Source organism: Mirounga angustirostris, unplaced genomic scaffold (genome assembly GCF_029215605.1).
Source record: "Mirounga angustirostris isolate CCGP_5_RB_7025 unplaced genomic scaffold, mMirAng1.0.hap1 SCAF_2, whole genome shotgun sequence".
NCBI classification, from domain to species: domain Eukaryota; kingdom Metazoa; phylum Chordata; class Mammalia; order Carnivora; family Phocidae; genus Mirounga; species Mirounga angustirostris.
Window position 1 is genome coordinate 128,167,951 of NW_026991710.1, and position 19,441 is coordinate 128,187,391.

Here is a 19,441-nt window from a genome sequence, read left to right on the forward strand (position 1 = left end):
GAAATAAATCAATTTACTACCACTATCAGGAGTTATAAAATTCCTAACAGAGATTTGGTTGTAGCCAATCTTCCTGGTAAACTTCCAAAGAATTTAAATGCCAGTAAAATACAGTAATCAGAATTTGAACATAATAAGCCATACACAAGCATGGCACAGATGAAAAGAAGCTGTATCAACTCTTGAAGACTACTAGGGTAACAGTGATGGGTAAGTCACCAACAGTGACTAATTAGCAGAGTTCCCACATTACTCCTAAATGCTTAACTTCCAAGCACTATATTTTATTTATTTTTTAAAAGATTTATTTGGGAGAGTGCGTGCGTGTGCACACCAGTGAGGGGAGGGGCAGAGGAAGAAGGAGACAGAGAATCCTTAAGCAGACTCCCCGCTGAGCATGGAGCCCGACAAGGGGCTCAATCCCAGGCCCCTGAGATCATGACCTGAGCCTGAAACCAAGGATCAGCTGCTTAACCAACTGAGCCACCTAGGCAACCCCTAAGCAATAAATTTTAGAGAGCAAGTACATTCAGCAACCCCAGAAGCCCAAACATAAAGGAGAAAAGGAAGAAAGGTCTTATTATCTAAAAGGCAATAAAAAATGCAAATGCACACTAATACAAAATAAGCATTGGATTCTCTCGATTGATACACTTAAAAATTAAAATGAGCTTCCTTATTTTCAAAAGCATTTTTTATTGACATATACTTCACATAACATAAAACTCACCATTTAAAATGTACACTTAAATGGTTCCCAGCACACCTATCTTGCTATGCAACCATCATCACTAACGACTCCAGAACATTTCCATCACCCCAAAAGAGATCCCGTATCTATTAGCAGTTAGTCCCAATATCCCCTTACCAATCACATTGCAATCACTAAACTACATTCTGTCTCTATGGATTTGCCTGTTCTGGATAGTTCATGTAAGTATAATCATGCAATATGTGGCCTTTTGTGTCTCGCTTCTTTCACTTAACATAATGCTTTCAAGGTTCATCCATGGTGTAGCATGTAACAGTTCCTTCTCATGGCTGAATAATCCCTTATTTTTTGCAGCAATTAAGTGAAGCATTTCAAGTACTGTTAGACATGTCACCTGAAACATTTTCAGCCATTCCTGGAGGCCTGTAGGTGGTTGTACAGATGTAATTCGGCGTCGTTGTTGCCCTTGGCCATTGGCTGCTCTCAGGTCTCCAAAAGTTGTTGGTGTTGCTGAACATGGTACAAGCCCAGTGGTACTAGAAAAAACAACAACAACAAAAAACAAACAAAAAACCCCACAAGAGTGGAAACAAAGATAGGCATTTATTAAGAATAATGGGCTTTAATTTAATAAGAATATGATCTGGCATATTTCAAACATCAATAGAATTATTACTTTTATTTGCTTATTCCCAGAGAGCAAGGATACACAAAATCTAGTCTGCTATTCTTAGAGTAGGTTTCCTGCCTCCTACATAGCCACCTGTTATTATCCCAGCAATGCTAATTGCAACCAAATGACAGAATCTCTATGGCAAAACTGCAACTTGTTGATACATGTAAGTGATGTTAAAATATATCCTTAGAAGATACAGGTCCCACCTCTCTTATGACCACTCTTCAGTGACTTAATTAAATAAAAGTTCAAATTTCCTTAATAAAAAGAGTTGTAAAACTTACTAATGCTTTAAAAAATTCATATGTAGAAGCAGGATGCTCAAATATTTTGGACATTTCACTAGATACATTCTAAATTATTTGTAATATTTATTTCTTTTCAACTTTCCACTGTTGTTTATAAAGCTTAGCCTAGATGACATTTGACAGGAACAAGCCTTGATTAGACATATATTTACTCAAAACAGTTAAATATTGAAAACTTACTATGTTATATATAAAACTAAATAAAATGAGATGATCTAAATACTTTTATACAATAATTTAAACTGAGACATTAAAGAAAACAAACCTGAAATTCAATTCTGCCACTAGTAAAATGAAAGAGTTAAGACTAGATGATCTATCTCTAGAACTGTCCAACTTTCCTAAAAATGACTAATAACAGAAAAAGCATAGTTATAACCAAGTTATTAATATTTTAAGCTTTACTTTCTAATTTCAGTAATAATTAAACTTTATTCTTGAGGTAAATACTGAATATCTCTATTTTAGAGACATTTGAAAAAAAATGCAGGAAGACTCATAATTACATTTGTAAAATAATCTTCAGCTTATTGAGCTATGATAATAAAGTGTTTTAAATCCAAAGAACATATAAATTGTAGCCTAACAGCTCAATATCTGCTCTGATAAATTACTAATGAAAACAATTCCCCAATTCTTTACTATCCAACGTATCTCATTATTTTGTTAAAAAATGTATCTTAGTCACCATATTTTACAGAAAAATCTACATATCTACCACCTTTAAATCTTTTAACATTATACATCTATGATAATCTCTAACATACAACAATTAAATCTGTCTATCAAATTTCAAAAGTAAGCTCATTTTCTTCTCCAAAATGAAACAGAATGTGATCATAACTTAAATTTTCTAATAAAGAAGATGTTAAGATGGAAAATCAGTTTCATTGTTATTATTAGAAAATCTGTCAAAAAAATTAAAAAACACCAAATATATACTGACAAAGTCTCCAAAAAGACATGGAAATCAATCTGCTGTTTGGTTTGCTTTGGTAAGATTATGTTAAAAGGCTGAAAACAGAATGTGCACCTTTTCAGGTGTTTTCTCAATATAAAAGTGAGCAACTAAAGGCAAAATTCTATTAAAATGTGTACTGTAGTAAAAATTTAACATTTGTTTATAAGCGGCCTTAAAAACAACTGAACCATTTAATACCTTTGTCCTGGTATCAGCCATATTATTAGAAGACCAAAATGATATGGCTGCCTGGAATCTACACATTAAAAATACTACATTTTTAACATTAAACTCAACTTTCTCATGTAAGAAATACTTAATCAAGACTAGAAGAAAAAAGCAAAAATGAAGTGAAGAGTTTCACTTGTCTATCACTCCACACCCTCTGGTGGAGGTGCCCAAACAGTGAAATTGTCAAAAGGCAAAGGGGAAGAGAGAAGGGGACGGGACAATCAACATGGGGAAATCACACACAAAGCATTTCTTGAATATATAGGAGATAGTTTTATTTTTCTCTTCTGTATCATCTCTACATTTTTTGCATATAAAAATAATTATTATGATTTCTAAATTTCATGGAATAGCATTTGAAAAAAATTTTTTCTACAACTGAATGAAATAAAAATATAAACTCTTTGGGGAAAAAAAGAGATGCAATCTCTAACAATGCTCAATCACAGAAACTTAAGTCTAAGGAATGTTAATTTTATTGCACCTTATATAATAAGCATAACTTTAAATCAAAATATTTAGGAAAAAAAAGAAATATCACCATCATGAAGTTCTTATGGCTTCTACAGCTAACTTTTAATCAGTAATTTGAAGAAGTGACAATTATGCAAAGAAGACCAAAAAAAGCTCTGAAGATACTTTTGTCATTTAAATTTTAAAATACCAAATTCCAAATGACATCCAAAACCATTTTTAATTGGCTGGGTAATAGATATTGTGCTTAAGTTAACCTAATTAGCGTGAGAGTGGGAAAAGTTTTATATTGATGCAAAATCCAAAAATGATGGAATGGTGCACAAAACAAGACTACAATTGTATTTAGTTGTTATGGAAACTATTTCACTGGTGTGGAAATGTATGTGTTAAAAACATAAGATCTACCAAGCAAATAAAAGGGGATTTCTAACACAGTAAGATTTATTTAGTAACTGTGAGGTTTAATTCACTGCTAATAAATGTATCTTCAATTTTGCATATAAAAATATCTACCCTAGAATAGCTGTTGCTATAGTAACAAGATATATTTGCTCATATTCATGTTTTAGAATTTACTTTTTAGAATTCCTTAAAATTTGTGATTTAAAAATTTTGTTCGTAAGAAAAATTCTGCTTGTGTCTTATTTCAAAGTATTAGTAAGAAAACACAGGCTATAGTGGTAGTCATTCTTCTTAAAATTATGTATTTCTCAATTTTTAGTGATCTCAAAATGTGTTACAGAGTCAACAGTACTAGTGACATTATGATTCTATGAGAATAAACTGGAAGAAAAGCTTTTGGAATCATCACCTCTTTAAAGAAACATAAAAATCATGAGTGAATCAATTATTATACTTAATATTACCTTGTATATTCTGAGACTTTGCATGGTTTCTTTCCCAAAGAAAAAGAGCGGACCTCAGAACCATGGTCTAATTTTCTTTTCATCTATAAGGTAAAGCAAATAAGATAGATTTAAGAAAAAAATCACTTGTCCCAACTAGCAAATCTTAATATTAGCACTGGCAATAGTGAAAAAAATTCTTAAATTTTCATATGCCTAAATTTTCATTAGTTAGGCATAGTTAATGTACGTAGAAAATAAATGCTTAATGGTTTCTTTTGCTAGTTCTACTTTGTTTTACTCTTTAAAGACTAGAAAGGTGAATTCCCCCCTCCAATATTTTGTCCAGAAGAATAGCATATGATGATTTAAAAATTGATATTCATCATACATATTCCTTGAGAGTGATATACCTTTCACATTTTCCAGTTTAAGAACCATTATAGGGGAAAATTTCACGTTAATACACATATTACAGAACCATATTTAACATGTCTCTCTTAGTGATCATCATTTTCCTTTAAAAACATATTTCAAGATAAAATAGACAAAATTCAAAATTTCAAAACCTGAATGGAAGTAACAGTAACTGAATTTAAAACACACAGATTATTAAAAAAGTTTAAAGAGAACAATGTAAATAAAATGATCTTGAAAAGTAATTATAATAAGGCAAAAGCAATGAAATGGGCAATGAGGGGAGTACAAAAGTAAATCTGTAACAGGAGAGAAGTCTGGAGATGGTAATAATAAAGGCGGAAAAAAACCCATCAGTTGATATTTACACAGAATATAACTTCACTGACAGATGCTCACTCAGGACAAAAGATTCTAACTTGAAAAGCAACATCAACAAAAAGATTTTAAAAGAATAAGTTAAATATCTTTTTAAGGTATACCCAACATCTATAGTTTTCAAGTATTTCCTTATGCTATGTATGTGTAATACTGTAAATACATTCAGAATTGCATTTTGTCAACATCAAAATTGAAATATTTATTTTTTATATTTCACCATCCGTTAATGGAGGTCATCTAACTATAGATCTGTCATAAAACTAGAAAATAAGATCTGTTAAGATTCAACTTTTTCTATTTCAACAACCCCCTCAAAATTTGTGTCTTCTAATTAATTACTGTACTAGTGAAAATTATGGGGGAGGGGGAGACCCAGAGTGATAGAGAACTATACTCATTTTTTTATAATACGGTGAAAACCCTTGCTTTGCAGCAGACTTCTTTCCTTACCTACTGCCTCACATGAGAACATAACACAGCATGCTACATTATAAATACTAAGAAGAACCAACAAGACTCTCAAAAATTTTGAACCACACTATGGATAATAAAGACTATGTTTTTATCATCATGAAAAAGTCTTCGAAAATACAGGGACGATCTTATGATATCAGGGACTAGAGTGAGGGTACAACAAGCTCATCCAGGATTTATACCTTAGTTCAAGAAATACCTACTGGAAAGAAATGGAATTGGTCTTATTTCAACCCTTCAGAAGTTTCTGTACTCATTATGTCGTTTTAAAGTGATTCCTCTCAAAAACCATTATTTTCTTTCTCCAAATAATTTTAATAAAAAGCAAAAATAAACATATAAGCCTTAACATATAGACAGCCACGTGCTTCCACGTATATAAATTATAGACACGTACACATACACGCAAATGTATCTATCAGGAAGGTCAGTCAGTACAGATTACCTTAAAAATCTAGGTTTTTTTCATAACTTCCACAGATTCTCATTTTCAAAATTAACATGAGAAACTTTGACATTCATTCTAATTAAGTTGTAATACTGGCTTTCAGAACTTCCCTGGGTATCTTGTAAATACACATTGGCGCAAATGCCATTTGCCACCAAAAGCAAACTTTATTTTCATCTTAGAAATCCTTCAATGAATAAAAATGCCCAAAAGACATATCAAGGGAACCATTTGGAAAGGATTTTTTTATCTTCAGAATATTTTACCAAATAAAGCACTTTCTGTGTCTTTTAAATATTATATTGTTTACTGAAAATCCTGACTTTAGAACCAAAAATTAATTCTGCAATTTTTTAAGGGGCACAGAAAGTAAATACGATCTTTTAAAACATAAGTCCTAAATAATGTAGTGATTCTAGACTTTAAAAGAGTCAACTAAAGAAAGAAGAAAAGAAATATACATAAGGTATAGAAAATTAAAGGCAAAAGATTCACTAAAAACCAACTAAGGGTAGAGTATTTCCAGGTCAGCATTTAACGGAGCCACATTTCCAAAGTCTAAATATATTTTCAGTGAAAATTCCCAGATTAAAATATACATTTTATTTCAAATTTAAAGCTGTTTACAGCTTACGCTGTCTTTGCATTATTTGCTTACATTCACGTTATAAAACAGAATACCAGCCATCCAGCCACCCACCAAATTTAGAGGATACTGCAGCCATCTCTGATGATACAGATTTTCCTTCTCAGGCAGGCACACACACACACAGTCATACAACACAGGAAGAAAACAGATTACTTACTTTGTAAAAAATCATTTTTAGTGTGCCGTAGAAACCCATATTTTCTGTATTTTTCCCCTTCAGTGATTCTGTGCCCCCGTGTGTCCGGCTGCTTGGCAGTCTCTGACAATATAAACCTTTTTCAGGTAGGTATGTCACAGATTCTAATGTGGACATGCTCAGGCACGTCAGAAAGGGAAGATTAGGGAGCAGAACCGGCAACAAAACTCCACAGTAAAGGCAAATGCAGCTCAGTATCAGACCGCTTCTCGGGACACACATACATACATGCAGCTTGACTGAGGAGAACTCGAGGGAATAATGAGAGAGAACCGAGAAGATTATTGGAGGAGACTATGCCCTGTCAAAGCCTTGACTGAACAGATTCCTCCCTCAGCAGCAGAGGGATCAGATTACATCTTCCCTTGAACACAGAATGGTGCAGTCCAGGATTCAGCAATGCAGACTGCACATCAATTATATGGTGATCCGCTCCAGGGAACCCGTAAGCACGCCACGCACCGAACAGAGGGAGGATGTGGGCAGCAAATGAGACCGCCCCCACACGACAGCCCCCTTCCCCTGTCAAACTTTCAGGAGATTATTTTGTATTTTGTAAAGCCTGCATTTCTGAAGAGTTTTAAATGGTAAGCATCCTTTCCACAAATAAATGCTTTCAGAAACATTTTGAAAATGGAATATATTTTCCATACAGTCCTCCCAACAGAAGCAAAGCAGGCTATTTCCACTGTTATCCTATTGCAGTCCTGGCACAGACTGATCACATTTTTCAAGTAGCTTAGATGATACAAAATGAGCAAACCCAAAGGGAGAAATTAAATATTCTTTGGGGGGATTTATAATAAAGTAAACCAGTTTGGAGCATATAACATTTGCAGAAATTATGTAATAAGTTATATTTCAACCTGCATATTTCTTATATTAACATTTAATGAAAATATTCCCTATGTGTTTCCATTTCACTCATTTAAAACATATCAAGAAAATTACCACACAGTTCATCAATTCTTAGTAATCATGACAATTTATTTTTAAGACTATCAGATTGGTATTAAGTGTGTAAAGTTTGGCCAAAAGGTTCTATTTCTCCAAAGAAAGCAAAAACTGGGCTCATTGGAGAGTCTGAACCTTATTTGTGAATTTAATCTTGAGTAAACAGGAAGTACTGGACTTCCACCTCCAAAATTATTTTGACAGTGTATATTGTTTATCTTTAAAAGGGCATTTTACATAATAATAAAAAAAATACCAAAGTGTGCCTGAAGGCAACCTTTTGCTCAGAACAACTACTTCACAAATCTAGATATTTTATCTCCCAACTTGCTACACGACTAGCTTCAGAGGCAATTATAAGATTCCTTGGACTAGAAAGGCCCATTATTAAGGGTCTAGTTAATTAAATCCTACCCTCCCCATTAACATTCTTTATTACAAGTAAACTGTGTGCCTATAGTTATTTATGTAACTTAAAAAGTTTCCTCAGAAAAAAAGAAATACTATTTGGACTTAACTACATTTTAATACTTTCCGCTATGGTTAATGAATGATTTTCATTAGATAAATGATTCTAAATGCTGCATAAAGTAATCATAATTTTAAAAATAAATATGTTTACCTTTATAACTAAGACATTAAGTCACTATAATGTCTTTTACTTTAAAACATAAATGAAATAAGATAATCTAAAATTTTATAAAGACATACATCTTGGGTCTTCTGGAAATTACCCTCAGAAACAGTATGTACATGTACCCAGCAAATCGTTAGTTTTCTAAATAAACAATTAGCTTACTTCAAAGGAAAGTTCTTTTAAAAAAGAAATCTCTTAGCAAAAAAAAAAAAAAAAAAACCCAACTGTTAGGAATGGACCTACAAACCCTTTTGTTAGAAGATTCAGAGCACTCAAGATTTTTAAAAAAATACGAAGTGTAAAAAAAAAAAAAAAAGTAATTTCCCCTCCACCACCTGCCTCAATTCTGGGCTATGTAAAGAAACTAATTATAAAGTGAACACCTGAAATTTTCTCTAAAATTTGTCAGTGCTAGCTAGCTTCTTATTAGAGGACAAATGGACTACCCATCAGTCATATAACAGTATACACCTTGACTTCAATTGAAATCATGTACTCTCTCTAAATGAAGTAACTTTTTCAGATTCAGTCTACTCCTCAATTGAGGACACAGACCAACTTTAATAAACCAGGGCCACTCCCAACATCTAGGATATTTAAAAGAAGAAAATAATTTTGTATATTCAAAGGAATGCTCTTACGGTTATATAGCTCCTTTGTATGGTATGAAGTTATGGGAAAACCTGATGCTGACAAATGTATATTTGTATGTAGGTTATGTATATTCATGTTTTATTTTTGAATAGGCAAAATATTTACATGATTCAAAACTCAAAATGATAATCAAAAAGTATATATTGAAAAGACTTTCCACCACCTGACATCCCCATCTTCCATGGGTCCCATTTCATAATTATTTTTATTAGTTTGTCCTTTAAGTGAGAATGTATATGTTTATAAGTACTCATGAAGACTTTATTTTCCCAAATATTTCAACAATTCTCCCTACTATCTTGTTTACAATGTTAATCTGATCTGTGAAGAAAGAATTTGGCAAGCAAAACTAGTCAACCAAACCTCTAACCAGATTTTGAAAAATTGAATAAAAATAATTTTCAATATTCTCTGAAGTACTAACTAATGAAAGTTGTGATCTATTAATTTCATCATGATCTCTATATGAACAAAGCAAATGAAACCATTTTCCATTCCTATTTCTGAGAGTCTTGCCTAAAATACAGACGTTTAAAACTTTATTCAAAGATTTAAGTTTTTTAGTAGTAAGACTGAAAAGGCCTTTATGTATGTTATCTATATCTTTTTTTTATCCTTGTGGTATACAGAAACATTTTAAAACTGAGATTAGTCCATAATCTATGTCAAATAAGTTTAGGAAAAAAAGTATTTTATGTTCTATGCTAGAATGTTAACTAGTAAGTTCACTGAAAAAAAGACTAGCTAGTCAACTATTAACAGCTAGATAACACTTGTGTTTGTCACCCAAATTTTTAGAATCATATTTTCAATACAATAAAGTACATCTTCATGTAATTTCAGCTCATTTCTCATTCTATAAAAAAAGTATTTCTTGTGCTGACTGACAACTTATAAGCCTTACTGTGGAAATCTATTAGCAAGGGGAGTGACTGCTAATTCAGACCCAATGCTCATCTCATCACAACTCCATTGAACTAGATGTAGGAGAAGAATGGATGAGAGGAGCTACTTAAGAAAGAAAGATAGGAAGATGTACTGCCCCAGAGTCTAAGCCTCGGGGAAATAAGGCAGTAGAATGATTAACCTGTGAACTAGCACAAGAGAAATGGCTCCTTCTGAAAAACTAATTGGGATAACTAAGTTTTTAGAAGGGCAAGTTGTAGTTACGGGCATAAACCAAACTAAGAAAAATATAAACAATAAAGCAGTCTTCACTGAATCATGTATCTTCAGAGAAGTATGTATCTTTATACATAGTGTCAACAGGTGAAGGAGTAATCCAATAACTTTTCCCCACCTTGACTCTCAGAGTTCATTATTTCCATTTTAAATATATTATTTTACTATTGTACTTATCATATTTCATTGTCATTATTTTAATACATCTTTCTCCACTACTATCTACTCCTTGAAGGTTCCCATCTTACTCTAAGACACAGTAGAAAAATGATACATAACAAATAATGTTTTATTTTTTTAAGATTTTATTTATTTACTTGTCAGAGAGAGAGAGAGAGCACAAGCAGGGGGAGTGGCAGGCAGAGGGAGAAGCAGGCTCCCTGCTGAGCAAGGACCCTGATGTGGAACTTGATCCCAGGACCCTGGGAGCATGACTTGAGCCGAAGGCAGATGCTTAACTGACTGAGCCACCCAGGCGTCCCAACAAATAATGTTTCTGAATCACTGGCCATATAAGCAAATAGCAGCAACCATGGCATCATTTTTCTAAAGCATAAATACGTTATACTTAGTACTAAAAAGTCTATCTACTGTATTAGAATTGATAGTATAATATTATTGGTTCTTTTCATTATCTTCCTAACATTTTTTTTTAAGAATTTATTTATTTATTTATTTGACAGAGAGAGAGAGACAGCGAGAGAGGGAACACAAGCAGGGGGAGTGGAAGAGGGAGAAGCAGGCTTCCCGCAGAGCAGGGAGCCCGATGTGGGGCTCGATCCCAGGACCCTGGGATCATGACCTGAGCTGAAGGCAGATGCTTAACCAACTGAGCCACCTAGGCACCCCTAACATTTTCTTTTAAGTAGGCTCCACGCCCAGCATGGAGCCCAACATGGGGCTTGAACTCACAACCCTGAGATTAAGACCTGAGCTGAGATCAAGAGTCAGACGCTTAATTGACTGAGTCACCCAGGCACCCCATCTTGCTAACATTTAAAGATTTATTTCCATTTTATAGTAGAAGAATATGTTTATATTCTTTTGTCAGTGATTTTCTTTATTATTATTACGACAACATTCTTTACTCTGATATTACACTAGAAAAACTACCTACCACAATTAGCTGTTTTGCCCCAGCACAGAATTTAGATTAGAGACAGTTCAAAACTTCAACATCAAAGAAGGGAATGTCAAGCATGCTGAAGCTGAAACAAACTTTTTGAAATCGCACTAAACCACTGTCATTAACTTTCTGGGATGTCAGTTCTTTCTTTTTAAGATTTTATTTATTTATTTGAGAGGGAGAGCACAGAAGGAGAGTGAGAGGGAGAAGCAGACTCCCAGCTGAGCAGAGAGCCCAATGCAGGGCTCAATCCCAGGACCCTGGGATCATGACCTGAGCTGAAGGCAGATGCTTAACTAACTGAGCCACCCATGCACCCCTGGGATATGAGTACCTTTAAAAGGTTCACAACTGAAATTGGCAAGTTAATAGCCTGTCCTATCAGAGGTATTATGAATTAAAATAGTATGTATGCCCACCATCTACATTTTCCCTAGTGCAAGCAGGTGGCAGTATTGATCAATAAGCTATTTCCCACTCTTATTCATTAATTAAGTATTTATTTAGCATCTAGTATTTGTCAGGCACAGGACAGTATACAATTAAGAAAACTTTCTTCCTCCATTGAATTTATGACACAAAATAGGGTAATATATATACATCTGACTTCTAGAACTCACACTGAAATTAGTTCTAAATTATTTTTTTGAGAATATGTAAAATAAGACAAGGTGTGCCAGATTTAGTTTGAAATTACCATCCAAGTAAACAAATATTGAAACATTACTGCATTAGAAAAAAACTACACACACTATATGTAACTTTAAAATAAACTTGTTTGGGGAGGGGAGTATTGCTTATAATAATCATATACTCAATTCTAACCTCAGTAAATCAAAATGCAAATCACAACATAGCTCAGAATGGTTTAAAGAATTTTTAAGATAATTATAATTGTAGGAGTGATATTTTCATACATTTTTCTTTTTCTTGAAGGTTAAGGTATTTATAACTGTACTTACAAAAATGAAGCCCATCAAGATTTGACACAAATAAAATGCAACATTAATTCAAGCAGTAAAAGTTTTTTTCATCCCTTCTAATTGGGCCAATTAGATAAACATGTGCATATGTATATATCTACCAATATATAAATATACAAACATACAGAGTTTGACACAATAATGCAAGTTGAGTTTTATTTATCCCAGCCACAGAAGAAAACAACGAAGATGGGAATTTTGCTTGTTTGCTCTTCTGAAATTCATATTGTTATAGAGCTATCAGACTTAATACATGTACCAAAACATTCCTTACAATACCTCTATCCAGACAAGCAATACCTGCAATAATTTGACAAGTAAGTCACTCCAGAGTTCATCCTGATTTACTTAGAAATCAATCAATCTTTACATCTCATGCTTCAGATCCAAAATAAACTATCAGTAAGCATCTCAAATTTATATGCAAAAGTTTCCTCTCAAAATTTGTTATAAATCTTTTACAGTCACCCTTCAATAAAGTAAGGAAAATATAAATATAAGGTAGACTTCAAGAAAAATGAAGCAGCAAATATGACCCAGGGAAGAATTTAACATGAAGAAAGAATGAAATCAATTTTCCATCAATATAAGACCTAGAACCCTATTTACTCTTCTACTTTCTTTATCCAGTTCCATATTTATTGCTGCTGGTTGTGATGTTCAAATATATTTATCTGATTTGAGAAAAATTTTCTATAGGTGTGGTATATCAATCTTATATTTTAGTACTAAAATAACCTTTCATTTTAAGGCTTGTTTAAAATCCCAGAATTTCTTTCTTACATTAGTCATGACCTAAATTTAGTCATGACCAAAAAGTTTTGAAAAAAGGGCTAAAGGCTAAGAAGTAAAAAAGTCGTATATACTGAATCGATAACAATAACAAAAACATTAATAGCAGGAAGCCATACGTTTAGAACTAGAAGGGAACTTGGAAGTCATCTAATCCAATTCCCCTTCATTTTTGAAATGAACATAAGAGTTGGAATTGGAGAAAACTGAATTTATTTTATTTATTTTTTTAAAGATTTTATTTACTTATTTGACAGAGACACAGCGAGATAAGGAACACAAGCAGGGGGAGTGGGAGAGGGAGAAGCAGGTTTCCCGCTGAGCAGGGAGCCCGATGCGGGGCTCAATCCCAGGACCCTGGGACCATGACCTGAGCCGAAGGCAGACGCTTAACGACTGAGCCACCCAGGCGCCCCGAGAAAACTGAATTTAAACACCAGCTCTGCCATTATTAGAGTGCAACCTTGGTAGGGGTTATTTGACCTTTATGAGTTCTGGTTTTTGTAATGGTAATTATCATCTACTTTACCATCCTAACCCACAGAGTCATTGTGAGGACCTAGTAGATGCCCAGGGTATAACAGATATCCTATAAAATAATAACTGTTATTAACAGGAGAGAAAAGTGAGGTAGAGAATTAAGAGTCTTGCTCAGGGTTATACAGCTATATTAGAACCTTAGACTCTGGTCCCAAGTTCACTACTTTTAACTGATTTCTACTTCTATTACATATGTGATGGCTCAATTTAAGCTAAAAAAATCCGACATTGCTAAAGAAGGAAAAAAAGTATTTTATTTTGCAAATAGCAATTACATATGCAAACTATAACTAAATCTTGATTATTCAGTTCATGGAATAATTATCTGGGTCCAGATGACTATGCTTCTGCTACATGTGGGAAATCTGAGACAAAGACGTGGTAGCAACTGGGGAAAATGTGAGAGAAACTGAAAGATTTAGGTTAAAAGAAATCAATTAAGAAACAATCACCTATATCCCAATATCTACAAAATACTGAGGACAAATAAAAACATTACAATAATAATCTTTCTCCCCCTAAGATACTTAAAATCCACTGGCAAGACAAGAAACTAATAGAGAACAATGTCTATCAAGTGCCAAACTGGGTAGTGTAGGAGGTCAGAAAATGAAGAAATCATTCAAATAGTCTGAGAAGATTTCATATAAAGTGGTCTTGTTTCTAAGCTTAAAAGACAGAAGTTTGGTAGACGTTTAGGAGAAAAAAGGAAATCATCATCTGTGGGCCAAAGATGTATGTGGGACTACCACTGTCATTAGCTTGAAGAATTAACGTCATCTGTAAGTCTTCTAGTAGTCACTGGTCTTATAAGGTTCATTAGGGTGTAACCTATTTAGCAATACATCTTCTTATCCAAACATTTAATATTACAGTTAAAATATTCTTTAACATACTAGTAATGGCTTCTTCAAAAGTACTTTCTGCCATGACTCATTCCCCCATTTTAGGGATAATATGTGTCTTTCTGTACAAGGAGAACTTTACTGTGTGGGTGTAAAGACTGTTGACTTTTTATTTAGTTATAAACACTGACTAATAAGGGGTCCTTCTGTTTCAATAGGCATTTATACCAGATCATACATACAAGCAGTCTGTACTCAAGGGGGGAATGGTGCAAAAAGAAGAGATTTCTTAAATAAATATTCATTCAAACCTTATAATCTCTCCCAAACTTGATGAAAAGACAATAAAAAATGTAATTTGGGGCAGTAGGGTATAAATTCATTGACTTTCACCAATATGTGGGAAAAGGACCTCTGATATTAAAAAACACATGACTTGCTTGGAAAATTAAACAGTTTGTCTTGTTCTACATCCAGCCCTTTCTTCCCATTCCCTGCCCCTCCAGCCCCCAGACTCAAAGCCTCCTTTTAAGGAAAATACTTCATTGTAGAAAATTTTAAAGTCATAGAAACTGTTCATCATGTCCAGAACTAGGGGAAGGGCTACTTTAAAGTAGAAGGTAAGTAAGAATCAAACACATGATATAAAGTATGGTCCTTTGTAGAATATATACACAAATATTTAAGTGTGTGTTTGTATGTGTGTGTATGCATAGAGAAAAGCCTATGTAAATACATAAAAATATTCACAGTGGTCATCTAAGTGGCTTAATAAGAGCTTTTCCCTCTTTTTTCTTACCTGTCAATAAACAAATTTATTTGCATAACCTTTTGAGCACCTACTATGTGCTAACAACTGTTCTAGGCTCTAGGTATAAGGTGGCAAACAATGCAGATGAGCTTTCTACTCTCATACAGTTTATATTCGGGGGGGCGGGGAAGACAAATAATAAGTAAACAATACATGAGTAAGATAATTTCATATAATGCTTAGTTTTAAGACAGAAATAAAACAGGTAGAAGTAGGTACTAAGGGTAGTAGAGAAGTGTGGCTAATTTTGAATGGCATCACCCAGGAAACAACAATTTTAAGTCAAAATGATAGAGTCTAGGATCAGTAAGAATAAGGCCAGTCTGGCTAGGATAATGTGACTGGTACATGATGATGTCAGACAGGTAACCAAGGGCCAGATCATGTAATATCCTGTAGGTCCTGGTCAAGAGTTTGGATTTAATTCTAAGTGCAATGTGAAGTCATTAGAGGATTTCTAGAATGAGAGTAAACACAACCGACTTCTGTATATATTTTTGCCTATATTATTTTTTATATTTTCAAAAATGTATATAAAATTAAAGATTGCTCACAAAGTAATTCTCACTTGCTGAAATCAGAGATACAGAGCAAAGAATATATAACTGTATTTGAATTCTTCAACTCTTTCATGCAGCAATTACTCTTCCATTTCCCTCATACTTACTCTCAAACTCAACACCTATCCCAAAAGATTCCTAAACTTAGGAAAGAGAATTGGAATAGAAGGTAGTACTTAGTCTGCACCATGTGCCAAGCACTATCCTAAATCTTTTTATCTAGTAACTCAATTCTATAAGAATGGAGGAGTAACTACTGTATCATGTCTCTATTTCCTTGCTCTTCTACTTTCTATGTTCTGATTTTATCTTTACATTTGATAATTTACTCTTTTTGAGAAAGACAGAGATGTTGGGCTCAGATCTCTGTAGATGGATCTGCCAGCCTTCTTTTAGCAAATGTCTACAAGGATAAAAGACATGGTTACCTTTCGTTATTATAGACAAAAGGATTTTACCCAAGGTATACCTTTTACTTCTTTGTGATCATAAAAAATTCCAGAACATAATCATAGAATCTCAAAATTGGAAAAAGCCTTCAACTAAAGCTTAGTACAGCCTCACATACAACCCTACTTAGGTACACCCTCATTAGCATGTAGTCATCCAAGATCTGCTTAATCTAAAATACATGTTATTCTCAACTCAGTATTCTTCTATTGGTTCACTTTCCAATTCTGATAATTACGTCCAATTATAAAATTTGACTAGCAGATACATAAAGTCCAGATTCAAACTTATTATACTTTTTAAAATATAGCATTTCTTCTCATCTCAGTCATCTTATAAAATTTCCAGAGGAATTTAAAATGAGTAGGGATAACTTTACCAATCTTTTAAAACTCTAGTTATGAATCAAAGTCTGTGGACTAGAACTTATTTCACTTATTCAAGAACATTTAATAATTCCATATTGGTGTTAGGCCAATAAGAAACATAAATCACCCCAGGTTCTTGCTCTAGAAAGTGTGCATCATGGTGATCTTTAATCAATTCTTTACTTACGTTAGAGTAGCTTTCTTACTCTTTAAGTATCTGTGTTTGATACAGCTGTCAAGGAAGAAGAAACCTAGTAATCATACCTACTACATTTAAAAAGGAGGATTCTAAAGATTCATTTTAGAAACATCAATTTACATTTTAAAGCAATTACTGTATATATAAGTTAACAAACTGCATTCTTTGCTTTGAAAGAATCAAGAATTATCTGACTAGCATAATGCCTACATGATCCCCTACCTTTTTAGGAAATTCCAACAGACTGTAAAGATTCAGTACACAAAAGCAGAGTACAAAATAAAGACTGCTAGAAATAGATGGGTCATGAGCAGGGTTTGACATAATTTTGGAAGTATTTTTGGATTATGGAAATATTTTCAAAATAACTATTCATCTGAAAATATCCATGATCTATAGTAGTTTTTTATTCACAGTGAACTATAAGATCAATGGACAGGAGCATTCTGACATCTTGGAAAAACTACTATAATAGAAATATTTTATTTATAAGTTCATTTTCTTTATTAAAAAATTCTTTCATATTTAAGAACATATTTACCTATAAATACTCAAAGCCTCCAAATGTTTAAAAATTAACTTGAAAAGTCTGCCACACTTGATACATGATTCTAAAAAGTTCTTTCTGCAGGATGGATACCGTGAGTTTCTTTCCAACTGTGTGAACTCATGGTATGTGATGATGGCCCAATGACTACTAAACAAATGTGCATTACAATTTAAGAGCTGCTCTGTGCATACAGCTGGTCCGTTGAGAACTGTTACATGGTGATTTGAGAACACTCTTGAAAAACTGAATCTTAAATTCTTTTTAATTGAGTCAATGCACGTTCAAACTTTTACAGCATGAAAAAATATCCTATGAGGAATAGCTTAAATCTACTAAAGCACATAAAGTCAAAGCTAGCAAAAAGATACTGAACTATGGAATATTTTTAAAGTTGTAATATTTTGTTAGCCCTTGGGATAAAGATACATACACACATACACACAAACCCCTCTTCATTTTCAGTCTTTCCTTTAAAGTTATTCTATCAAGAGACAAAACAGCATATTACGAACATATTTTTCAAGAGATGTTAAATGAAGACATGTTAATCATCATGATCACAATGTAAATAGCAGCTTAAAATTAAATGGTATTTTTTTTTTAAAGATTTTATTTATTTGACAGAGAGAGACACAGCAAGAGAGGGAACACAAGCAGGGGGAGTGGGAGAGGGAGAAGCAGGCTTCCCGCGGAGCTGGGAGCCCGATGTGGGGCTCGATCCCAGGACCCTGGGATCATGACCTGAGCCGAAGGCAGGCGCTTAACGACTGAGCCACCCAGGTGCCCCTTAAATGGTATTTTAAAGATATTTTTATTCAACTAGCTTTTATTAAACAATTGCAAAAAACAGATTTTGTTAGACCAAGATGTAATTTACTCCCCACCAATTCATTTATTTCAAAGACTTTAACTTTGTGAAATGTACTTGTTTTTCCATATAGGTAGTGTAGAAAAAGAAAATTACTGTGAGAAAAATTTATGGTGAGCCTCTAACCCCAAATTCCACTGTAATATTATTAGTCTCATCCAAATGAATCCTGCCTCATATAATGGTTCCTTGTTTTCTAAACAATGAAACAAGATGGGAGAAAAAACTAAACAGTGATTCAAACATTTTATTTTGATAGATCTACATCTGCTACATTCAAGAAATATTTAGCCAGGGTTCTTAAAAGCCAGACACTAAGCAAAAAGTAGGCAAAACCGAGCAAGATGTAATCTCTATCCTGGAAGAACTCCCAAATTCAAGGGGGAAGGACAGACAAGTCAATAAAAAAATGACAAATCAATATAATTGATAAATGAAATTGCTCAAGTTATATGACAATGCACAGAGCTAGAAAGAGGAAGAGATATTTCCAAGAAACATAAGGCAGTATTTTAAACCTAAAGAAAAAAGGGAAAACAAACGCTACACTTAATCTGAGTGCTCCTTTACTGCCCACCATCAAAAATATCATAAACTATTCAATCTTGAATAAGCAACTGTTTAAAAAAAGAGAAAGTTCTCTTAAGAAAATGAAGTATACAGAGAAGAGAACTTACAAGCACTCTTCTAGGTACTTATATATAAATTCACTGAAGCTAATGACCCTATGAAGTAGGTAGTATTATTGTCCCATTTTACAGATGAGGAAACAGGCACAGAGAGTTTAAGTAACTTCCCCAAGGGCATACAACTATTAAGTAGGGTACCTGGGATTTGAACACAGGCAAATCTTGGTCTCCAGTTTACAGAAAATGAAAACAGGGTTTTCTACCTACATAGCAAGAAGTATTGGTAGTTAAGAAATCTCTAGGATGTTTCCCGAGAGATTTCAGTATGCAAATGTGTGATGTGCAGATGAAATCTGTTAGAGTCACAGCAGACACAGACAAAAAAGAGACAAACTAGATAGCTAATTGTGCACTTTGATACACTTTACCCCTGGGAATTTACCAAGAGTAGCTTGACAATACGCTACTGCCAATGCCTCCTTGGTAAAGGCTTGCTCCCATTATCTTTGACATTATAT

The 19,441-nt window shown here is 33.5% G+C and overlaps 1 protein-coding gene across 8 annotated transcripts in view; it reads right to left on the minus strand.

Annotated features, from left to right (window-relative positions):
* Nucleotides 1–19,441, minus strand: part of FBXW7 (F-box and WD repeat domain containing 7) — a 221,113-nt gene that overhangs the window by 25,974 nt on the left and 175,698 nt on the right. For 7 of the 8 annotated variants that reach the window (XR_010409589.1, XM_064585174.1, XM_064585172.1 and 4 more), the window contains 2 exons: nucleotides 4,232–4,314; nucleotides 1,107–1,248 (listed from right to left, as the gene is read on the minus strand). Coding sequence is in view for 7 of the 8 variants with exons in the window: in XM_064585174.1 (XP_064441244.1) it covers nucleotides 1,107–1,248; nucleotides 4,232–4,314 (225 nt within the window). In the remaining variant the exon portion in view is untranslated. Of the gene's footprint in view, nucleotides 1–1,106; nucleotides 1,249–4,231; nucleotides 4,315–6,736; nucleotides 7,222–19,441 lie in introns of those variants that run through there. The other variant, XM_045880295.3, reaches the window with a different exon arrangement.